The sequence below is a fragment of the Chaetura pelagica genome, unplaced genomic scaffold, assembly GCF_000747805.2.
Source record: "Chaetura pelagica isolate M959 unplaced genomic scaffold, ChaPel_1.0 scaffold8, whole genome shotgun sequence".
NCBI lineage: Eukaryota > Metazoa > Chordata > Aves > Apodiformes > Apodidae > Chaetura > Chaetura pelagica.
The window spans coordinates 1,193,650-1,203,919 of record NW_009954544.1 but is presented as its reverse complement, the minus strand read 5'-3'; the positions used below and the strand labels follow the sequence as shown (position 1 = coordinate 1,203,919).

Genomic DNA, 10,270 nt, shown 5'->3' with positions numbered 1-10,270 from the left:
CCCAAAGTCTGTGACAATTCAGCCCCACTGGAGGAGGACTGTCATGGAAATCTGCTTGTTCTAAACAAGAAATTAATATATTTGTATGTTAGTGAGTAACTGAGACAGGTGAGGGGCCAGACTTTCTTAACCAGAAGTTACGAGTTCATGGCTGAAGTCTCTCAAAGACCCTGAGTAGGAAGAAGCCTCAAAAGCAAGTAGATAAAGTACTGGGTGAGTTCTGGCCCTGAACCTCACAAAAATGAGCAGACTTGTATCAATGACTTTTTTTTTTCTTTTCTGGAATTTCTAGCTCAAAGCTAAACCCAGGCGATGCTTCTGGTTTCATGAAGACCAATGACCAAGGAAAGGAGGAACAGCCTATCCAGATAAATCAGAGGCTGGCAAGACAACTGATTTTATCACCCCCAAGCATTCATCAATTCATAAATTGACTTAAATACACTGTGTATTTCTCTTTCTCCCTACTCCCATGAGGACCAGAAACATTTTAATGCTGAAATACTTACAAACTCTATCAAAGTGGGGTCTTTAAAATAAAACAAAGAGCATTCATTCCAAATAAAATTGCACTGACAAATCTGGCTTAACCCAGCACAATGCTTCCAAGAACCTCTAAATACGACTGTACTGAACTTAGAAGCAAACTTCTATGAGCAATATGAAAATCTTACCTAGATATCCAATTTAAAACTGTTTTGTTGAAGTATAAAGAAGCCATGTTGGAGGAATTAAACACAGTTGTTACTTAGAGTCTATATGTGTGCTCTATTTCCCTTATTCTAAATTGAGATTGGGAGGATTGTTCATTTATTTATCTTTTTTCCTCATTTTGTGAAGGTTTTTTAGCTACTTGGCCACAGTGATGACAGGTTACAGAGGTCACTGCTTAAAGCAGTTAGTGGATGATGCAGGCACTGAGAGGCTAGTAGGGTTCTGGTGAAAAGGAGAGCACAGCATAGATGTAAGAAAAAAAGAAAAAAGAACAAATACAATGTAGAGTCAAAAAGTCTGTAATTAAAAGTGGGTATTTCTGTAGTAGAACAAAAAATCAATATTCTTATAGCTCCTTTAAATGTGTATAAAGTATCTTCCTAAATGGAATATTCAGTATTTATTTAAATGCAGACATACACACACACCAGTCCTAATCCCAACATAAAGCAGTTTAGAATGTAAGTTTAGCTATAAACTGTTTTATACCAACAGAAGATAGGGGCTGTTTTCTCCCCTAAAACTATTTATCTAAAATACTTCAGCCTATACCTAATTAAACAGATGAATAAATCCAATTGAAGTCAAAGAAGCTACTGATGTGATTAAAGAAGATACACACTTAAATTCTATTTGGAGTTTAGATCCAAAAGCTTAACTCCAGCCCCATTCAACAATACATTTAGGCAACTTTAGACACTTGCTTAAATCAATAGGATTAGATGTTTGCTTGAAGTTACACATGAATTTAAATGCTATACTAAGTAGGAAAGTACTTATGTAATAAATTAGCTTTGATGGGAATTTTCTAATTATTCTCTAAGAATGTTGTTAAGGATCTGAAATATGTTCATTTTTCCATTAAGTTTTTAACCCTCTTCTAGAAAAGAGAAAATATTTTCAGTTTTAACTTTCTATCCCATTACCTTACCTTCTGCCATCTTCTTTCTACCAGGAAAAAAAAAAAAAAAAAGTGGCAGAAAAGGAAGGAAAGTATTTTTTCATTCTTTGGGGGAGAGGAACATCAAGTTTTAATATATTGGGGTTTTATTTTTTAATAAAAGCTAGAAAATTTTAAATTTATTGACTCAATGCAAAACCAAACAATACTTTAATTTAATTCATACTTTTCTAACTGGGCCAGATGAACACAAGACTTGTAGAAGGTTTTCACTGAAGTGTACAATGAGCTTTGAGGTAATTTTTTCCTGACACGAATGTCTGTAACTTCATACTGATTTACCTTTTTTTTCACTGTTTGAGGCTGAACAGGTATGATAAATCTAAGACCAAGAGAAGAAACAAGCCAGCATTTGTATTAAGAAACATTTTTATTAACAAAACAGTAAATTCCACTTGCTTAGCATTTCCAATAATGAATAAATTGGCCTTGCAACAAATAAAAAAATTGTAAATATCTATCACATAAAGCACTATAAGGTTAGGGGCATTGGGCCTCTCTTCGATGTCCTAGGGTTGAAAGTTTCACACATTATTTAGTGTTTTGTTAAAAAAGGCAACACAATACAGTCATAGAAATGAAGCCATCTCAGTCAAACAAATTAGGTTTATAGAGAAAGGATCCAATTTTATGTTAGGTAGTTGGTTTATGTCTGTTTGTTTGTTGTTGCTGTTGATTTTAAACAAAAAGGAATTTTAAATCCACTTGCTGGCACTTCTGATACATCCATATCGTTTTTTGCTAAATTATGAAATTAAAGAGGAAAGAGGAGAACCTTCAGAAACAGTGTTAAAATCATGTTTGCTTATAGTAGTAGCAGATTTTTTTTTCCTTGATGTATGGATTTAATTAAAGATTAATCTACCAAACTGCCTGGAAGTTGACCTGACCATCCTACTTCATCAGTGTGATCAATACCAAGCAGAAAAGACCATTTCAGCTCGCCAAACCATATTCTGTCACGTCCAGTCTCCTGTCATCAGATTATTCTTGTTCTTCTGTGTATCTTCAAGTACTGAAATCTGAATACCACCTGGCTTTCAACTTCTTCTTCCCCTCCTCCAGCTGAAGTCTCTTGCTTCCAGCAATGACCTCTGATGTACCTGACCCTGCCGTTCCCTGAGTACAGCTGTCTTGTAAAGTTGGGAGAAATTTTGAGTGCCACAGGTGAACCACAATTGAAGAAATTAACATAGGATGGATTTTGTAAACCGGTTCTCATTTCTGTCTAAATGCTAATGAAAATAAAACAAATGTTTCATAAATGCAACATGATACACCTCAATGTAGTTGGCAACCTTCAAGAGAGGTGTTTTCATGTCAGCTACATGTATTTTTAAAGTGCTCTGACTCCCAGATAGATAGCTGTACCAGTTTCCAGCCTTTTTCATCAGCTACAGTGAATAACACACAAGAAAATATTTTGTGCCTGCTGTTTAAAGCTAATTTTAAATTCCTCCCTCCTGCCTGTAAAGTGTGAACACCTATATCTCTCCCAGGAGGCCTTCCAATGATTTAGTTGATTTCTATTGAACTACCCTCTTTCTGTCTAACACATTTCCTTTGAACTTCTGTGTAAAGAAAATGTTACACTGTGATTTATTGCTGTGAACCTAATGAAATAATACTAGAAAAAAAAATATGTAAATACCAGCATTATATTTAATATGTTTAACTAAAATGCATTAATGTTTTATATGTGTAAGAAAAGCTATGTGTTATTTTAAAACATGATGAACTTATATTTGTCTGGTTATGATGTCTTGCAACACTACACAATCAACTTAGCTAAAAATACTTTTTCATATGTCAAAATGCCCACCATTGAAAAATACTATCGTGCACCTCAAGATTGCTTCTCTTTTGGAGAAAGGGGTAAATTCTGCAGTAAAATCAGCCTGGATAATGAAAATTAGTTTTTTTAGATCTTTTACCACCCAAGCTGTAGTAGCTGTCGTTTGTATAACTGAATGCCAGATAAATGCTATATGATACTTCCTAAGAATTAGTATAATAATTTCCTAAGAACAAGGTTTCTGAAAGGCAAACCATGCTCTCCAATAGTGAAGCTCTGACTGGAAGCCAAAGGCCAGTTTCAGTCACTAAATATTTATCTAATTAATGAAGGTGTATTTCGAGGAAAATTGGCCATTCTGATCAACTTCATTGATGCATATCAGGAGCAAGAGATGGGGGGAGATGACAAATTACAGCAGAGATATATTTTTGCTTTCTAGTCCACTTCTTTCATACAAACTACTAAAACTTAATTGCAACATAATAGAGGCTGTACAGGTAAGAAAAAAATTAGCTGACTCTTATATACATTCATACACACCCCCCTTAGTATAACCACTACACTGTAAATTAAAAAAAAAAAAAAAAGAAAAAAAGAAAAAAAGAAAAAGAAAGAAGAAAAATTAAAAAAGGGGAAGAAGTCTGGGACAATTTATAATGGCTGCAAAAAAACGGAAGTATGTCTGTTGCTCCAGATGTCATAAAACTCTCTATACCTAGCAACACTTATAACATTGAGTTTACCAAAAATGGCTGAAGAGCAGATATAGTTTGCATTTTCTATACAACAGGCTATAAAACATCACTTATCACAGTCCAGAAAGCACATATAGATGTGTTTTTATATAAACATATGTAATAACATATTAAGCGTGCATGAAAATTTCCCAATGATTGCATCTATGCCCTCTTGTTTGTTTTTATTCTCTCTTTCTTTTTTTTCTCATTTTTCTTTTTAAATTTTTTTTATTAATTTTATTTTGTGGAAATTTGCCTTATATTCCAGATTTTTGTTTTTGTTTTTGAAAATAAGGCCTCAGTACTATTTTTCTCACAACCAGAAAGGGGCTTTTTGAAAGTATTTCTACATAAGTCTTCAGAAAAGCCAGCACTTTGTTTCAAATGCAAGTTTCCAATCACTGCTTCACTGCACCAGATGGCAAACTCTTTTATGCTTGCTTCTTGAGTCACCATATATAATGACAGTCTTCTCTGACAATAAGACTAACTTACTTCTCAAGAAAGCGCTAGCACTTTGGCTAAATCCAGAATCATAGGTAGCTTCTTTATTCTTTCTTTCTTTTTTTTTTTTTTTTTTTTTTTTCCCCCCTGTTTTGTTTTGTTTTTAATTTGTTTTGTTTCATATTGTGCCTTGATGTTGTAGTAATACTCCTTGCTTTATGAATGCGTGGTGTCATCATTGTCTTTCAGAAATGTTCCAGCAACATAAAGACAGGCAGAGTAAATGAAAACACTGTGGATGTTAGGGAATTTATCAGCTCCTGTTTGTGAAAAACAAGAGCATGAAATGCTTGTTTTTAAAAACAGTCTTTCCTTTCTGATTGCATTCCCTGTCTTGTTTGTTTGTCTGTTTTTGAATGTGCTTCATAAAAAGTAAAATAAATAAGTTTGTATTATGTCTCAGATAAAATGAAGACTATTTCTATACAAGCGTTCTCTCAGGTGTTGAGATCAGACATAGTACTCCTTATCCTTATTTTTCTTGTTTTTGTTGGAACTTTTAGCGCTGTTGGGCTGTTTTTCCTTGATCACAGCCCCATTGGATTGTGCTGAGTTACTGATGTAGTTTCGACTCTCATCTACGTGGTACGATCCTTCGTCTCGATTCCTGTACTTGTACATAGCATACAGGAGGATGAGGATACACAGCGCTGCTGCTGCCACGATCCCAACTACCATGCCTGTGGTGCTGCTGGATTCACGAATCACCTCAGACGAGCCGGGATACTCCCTTCCTCCTCCTGCCCTGGTAGGATTTGCTGTAGGTAGATAATGAAATAAGGGAGAGGTTATTATTGAGTTTGAACATGGAGCTACTCATATCTACCTGCTACAAACATGCACCTTTCTAATAGCACTTGCTAGGTCAGGACTGCCTAGCAAAATACCCTACTCTACAGGACCAAAAACATGTAGGTTTGCAGCCCGTTCCATTTTTATGTCTGTCCTCACAAGTAAGCAGGCTTTTAAACAAGGCAAAGGAGAGGGAAAATCTCACTTCAGCCTTCAGAAGTATTTCTCCAAAGGCTGTGATTAAGTAAAGAATGCCTAAGTAATCTGAAATAATATGCATGCCACAATTTAAACTGCCAGAATACAAACATCTGGGAGGTTAGGATCTCCCACTCCCTCCCTCTCTCTTTCTCTCCTTCTGTAAATAAAATAAAGTGACTCTATAGTACTTACTGAGGAGACAGTGATGACAAGATAGACTACCAAACAGAAGGGGGGGAGGGCGATCCAAAGTCCCCCAAATTATAAATGATAGCAGCCAATAAACAGGCTACAAACAAGGTACCCTCAGCTCTTCTTTAGATTTTCCTCAGCAAGCTTCTCAATTTCTCCTCTCTAATATTTTCTGATTATTGTTTTCAAAATCAATTCTATATACTCTTCATACTTTTAGACAACTATCATAGAATCACAGAATGGTTAAGGTTGAAAGTGACCTTAAAGATCATCAGGTTCCAACCTCCCCGCCATGAGCAGGGACACCTCACACTAGACCAGGCTGCACAAAGTCTCATCCAACCTGGCCTGAAACACCTCCAGGGAGGGGGCATCAACAACCTCACTAGGCAACCTATTTCAGCACCTTACTAACATCATGGTGAAGAATTTCTTCCTGATGTCTAACTGAAATCTCCCCTCTTTCAGTTTAAAACCAATACCCCTTGTCCTATCACTGCCTCCTCTAGTGAAAAGCCCCTCCTTAGCTTTCCTGTAGGCCTCTTCAGGTACTGGAAGGCCATTATAAGGTCTCCCCAGAGCCTTCTCTTCTTCAAGCTGAACAACCCCACTCTCTCAGCCTGTCTTCACAGCAGAGGTGCTCCAGCCCTTTGGTCATCTTCACAGCCCTTCCCTGGACCCTCTCCAACAGCTCCATGTCTTTCCTGTGCTGAGGGCTCCAGAGCTGTACACAGTAATGTCGAAGCCTACCTTCCCTTTTTTAATATAGAGTTGTCTTTGAATATATGGCTACACTTCAGAGCATTTTCCCATTAGCTCTTTTTGTCATCAATGCCAATACCAGGCATTCCTTCAAGCAATGCTTTATGTCCCCAGAATACCTGCCAACTTCCATAGAGCAAGGACTCAGCCTGCTAAGAACACACCTCTCAGGCCAGTCTTTTCAGTTGTGATATGAACTGAACTGACCCATCATTAGACTATAAAGTCTTCTTGATAGGAACTATTGTGTTGTCTGTCACGTATTGTCCTCTTGCACAGTCATGTGGAATGAAAGCCTAATTCCAGGAGGAATTTCTAGGTTAAATGCTCCAAGTGCACATAATGCTTATGCATTTCCCATTATCTCCTTTCTTTATTGCATTTTGCCAAAGGAGAGGAGGCAGATCTTTGTAAAAAGTCACTTTAAGTGGCAATAGGTAAAATGGATCTTCTGCTGTAACTTAGCAAGTGTCATGGACAAAAATGAAGTGACCTGGGTCTATGCAATATTCCTCTTATTATAGTAGCATTTCCAAAATCCTGAGAGACTGTGCACCCTCAGCACTGCTAGCAAGAAAAGAGCAGTGAGTGAACAAGGGCTTCCCACCAGCACACTCTCATTAAGTATCCAGGCTGGCTTGTGGAAACTGTATTTTAGATCATTATGCATGGCTAAAAATACAGTCAGTGAAGTATAAATTTTAACTGAGAGTATTATTAAACACTGGTTTTAAAATATATTCCTAATGTTAGCTTTATCAGACCTTGCATAGAACTAGCATTTTATTGAAGTGTATTAGAGAACTGACTTCCTTAAGCTGCATGAAAGCACTATGTCCCACAGTCACTTTGGACAACCAGAATTAAAAATAGACACCATCTACAGTTGGCCCATGAATAATAAAACAAAGCAAATAAGCCACAAACCCCCAAAAGAATGAAGTTCCCTCCCCAATTTGGAATTACTCGTCATTTATTTATTGGTAATTTGTGTTCTTGCTTTTGAAACACCACTTCCTGGCAGTTATCCCACATAGGTTTAAAGAAGATGACATTTTATTTGAAAGAAAGAACAGAGGCACCACAGTAAGACTCAAGAAAACTGTCTCTTGTGTCAAATAGGATTTTAACTTATTTTTTTTCCCCCTCTCTGAAAGTTCTTACTTGTTATGAGTTGGCACAATTGATATTTTCTACGACTACAAAAGAGATCTTGAAGTTTCACTTCAGAAGGCTGTAAGGTTTTTTCTCATTTCAGGTGGATACCACCATACTAAGAAATGCAGTCTCAAAGTAGTCAGTGACTGTTTTAGATCCTGTTTCTTCCCTTTAGCTATTGCAGAAAAATGGAAATGCTTTTACATGTATCGTTTTACAAGAGACAATGCATTGTTGCAGAATAAAGACTCCTGAGTATTTCCAGAGTGAATGAAAATGAGATGAAACCTTACTGAACGTGATTTCAGGAAATTAGTTTCTCTCTGAGGAATAACAGAAGTAGCTGAATAAACTCTGTCAATACCTGATGGATTAACAGCTGCTCTTTCTCTTTAAAAGACAGACATTTGGGCCAAATGCCATCAACTAACTTCACAATAAATGTCTATTAGATGACGCTTAATAACTTGCTCAGAGGAAAACATTATTTTAACACTGCAACCTAAAAAAACATGTAAGGAATATCTTTCAATATTATCTAAACTCCTGCCTTTCTCCTGATGGCATTCTTTTTTTTTTTTTTTTTTTAAGAATGTTTTCACAATTATCTCATTTATCCCATCTGTCTGAGGAATATTGAACCACTACATTGATGTTATTTAAACTTAGAACATTTTCAAGCATCTGTTGTTACATTTGTTTGGACTTCAGTAAAAGGAGCAGTTCAGCAAGGGAAATGAGTTCTTGCTATTATTCTTCCTTTTACATTAAAATAAGCTTTTAACCTAGCTGGGCCTCTGAAGACAAAAGAAATAGAAGGAAATAATGGGCACGTTTTACAAAGCACATGGGTTTATCTATGAGCATTGTAGGTAGGAATGGCATGCACAGCACGTGCTAAGGCAGGTCTCCTGTTCTGAGACAGGGCAGAAGAGGCCACTGTGAAAAGGCCAGCCTACCCTTCTTCTGAAATCTATGTAAATAAATACATCTCCATTAATAATATTGCTGAAACGGTTGTCATCTATTTAAGTAGGACCTTTATTTGACTAAGACTGGACTGCCCAAAAGGAATTTACCCAGATTTTTTTCCCCTGCAAGTCAGGAACTATTGCAAAGAACAACAGATGATCTCAGCAGAAAGCAAGTGAAGCTTATAAGGTTACAGAAATCTTGCTCTCTGCTTCCCAGCTTTTTAAGATGCACATGGTGCAGTTTTCTTCCCAGCATCTTGGTAACTGAACCAGGCAGAGTGATTGGTTCCTGGCACAGAAGCAGAGGTGTGTTGATGGGTAACCTTGTCTGCCACTCAGTTGCAGTCTCTGCAGCATCAAAAAGATACTAACTTTGTCCTGGATAAAGATTTGTGTTGTAAATGAGAAGTGAAATACGTTATACATGAATGGTAAGACTAAATGTAATAAAAAATAACCTGATTTTTGAGAAAAAAAAAAATCTCCAAAAAATGCTGAAACAATCGATAATAAGTTGAGGATGGTTTGATTAGGAACAAGATAAAACCTTAGAGTGTGATTATGCTCTGACCATGCCATAACAGAGAGAAGAAATAAAAGTCACCTTGTAGTGCAATCATCCCTTCTTAAAACAACTTCTCTGACGCACAACTCTTCCTCTCAACAGCATACGATCACCATTTCTGGATTGCCTCAAAAAACAGCTTAGAAGAGGCTGATTTTTAAAAGCCTCTTCTACCACTTCTGAAAAACTTTGCATGAAATAATAGCAATTGAACACAGTTTTATATTGTGTAATAATGGATTAGAAAGTTATTATTCTTCACTGTATTTGTAAATGGTTTAAAATTTAGAGGGAAAAATCTTACTATTTTCAGTGCCCAGTTTTCATTAATACTGTGAAAAGAAAATTGGAATTGCAGGCTCCCATGGTGTTTGTGAATTGAAATTAGCAGACTTAAAAACAAAACAAAAAAAACAACAAAAGGACCTCAAACCTGTTTTCTTTACATTTATGCCTTCCCACAAACTGTGAATAGGAAATTACTCACAAGACAAGAATGTTTAACTACTGCATTTGCAATGAGGCATGAAGGCAATTCTTTACAGGACATACTAATTTTCACTCTGTGTGCTATCATTGTAGATCTGCTTGAGGTTGACTTTCTGCAGCACTGTTGGATTCTGGTGAACTAGTTTCTGAGCTTACTGTAATTTCAGTGTCTAATTACAATGAATATGTCTGAAAAACAAATCAGTGCTTCCTGTGCTGAACTGGTCGGATAGACACAGCCCAGCTGCAAAACCAGGATGAGGATCTGCTGTAAGCTTGTTGCAAGAGACTAAGCTCAAACCCACCCCAGTCTGAATACAGCAGTATCTCAGCCTGCTCCATTCCTACCCAGCCTCAAGTGGCTCTTGAGGAAAGGCAAGAACTGGCTCCCAAAGTGACTGAGCTGCCATGGGAGGGAAA

The 10,270-nt window shown here is 36.7% G+C and overlaps 1 protein-coding gene across 2 annotated transcripts in view; it reads right to left on the bottom strand.

Moving 5' to 3' along the window:
* Positions 1 to 4,801: 4,801 nt before the first annotated feature.
* NRXN1 (neurexin 1) overlaps positions 4,802 to 10,270 on the bottom strand; it is a 535,539-nt gene continuing 530,070 nt past the window's right edge. For both annotated transcript variants that reach the window (XM_010004972.1, XM_010004973.1), the window contains one exon: positions 4,802 to 5,472. In XM_010004972.1, the coding sequence (XP_010003274.1) occupies positions 5,165 to 5,472 (308 nt within the window). In that variant the 3' untranslated portion in view covers positions 4,802 to 5,164. The remainder of the gene's footprint in view (positions 5,473 to 10,270) is intronic.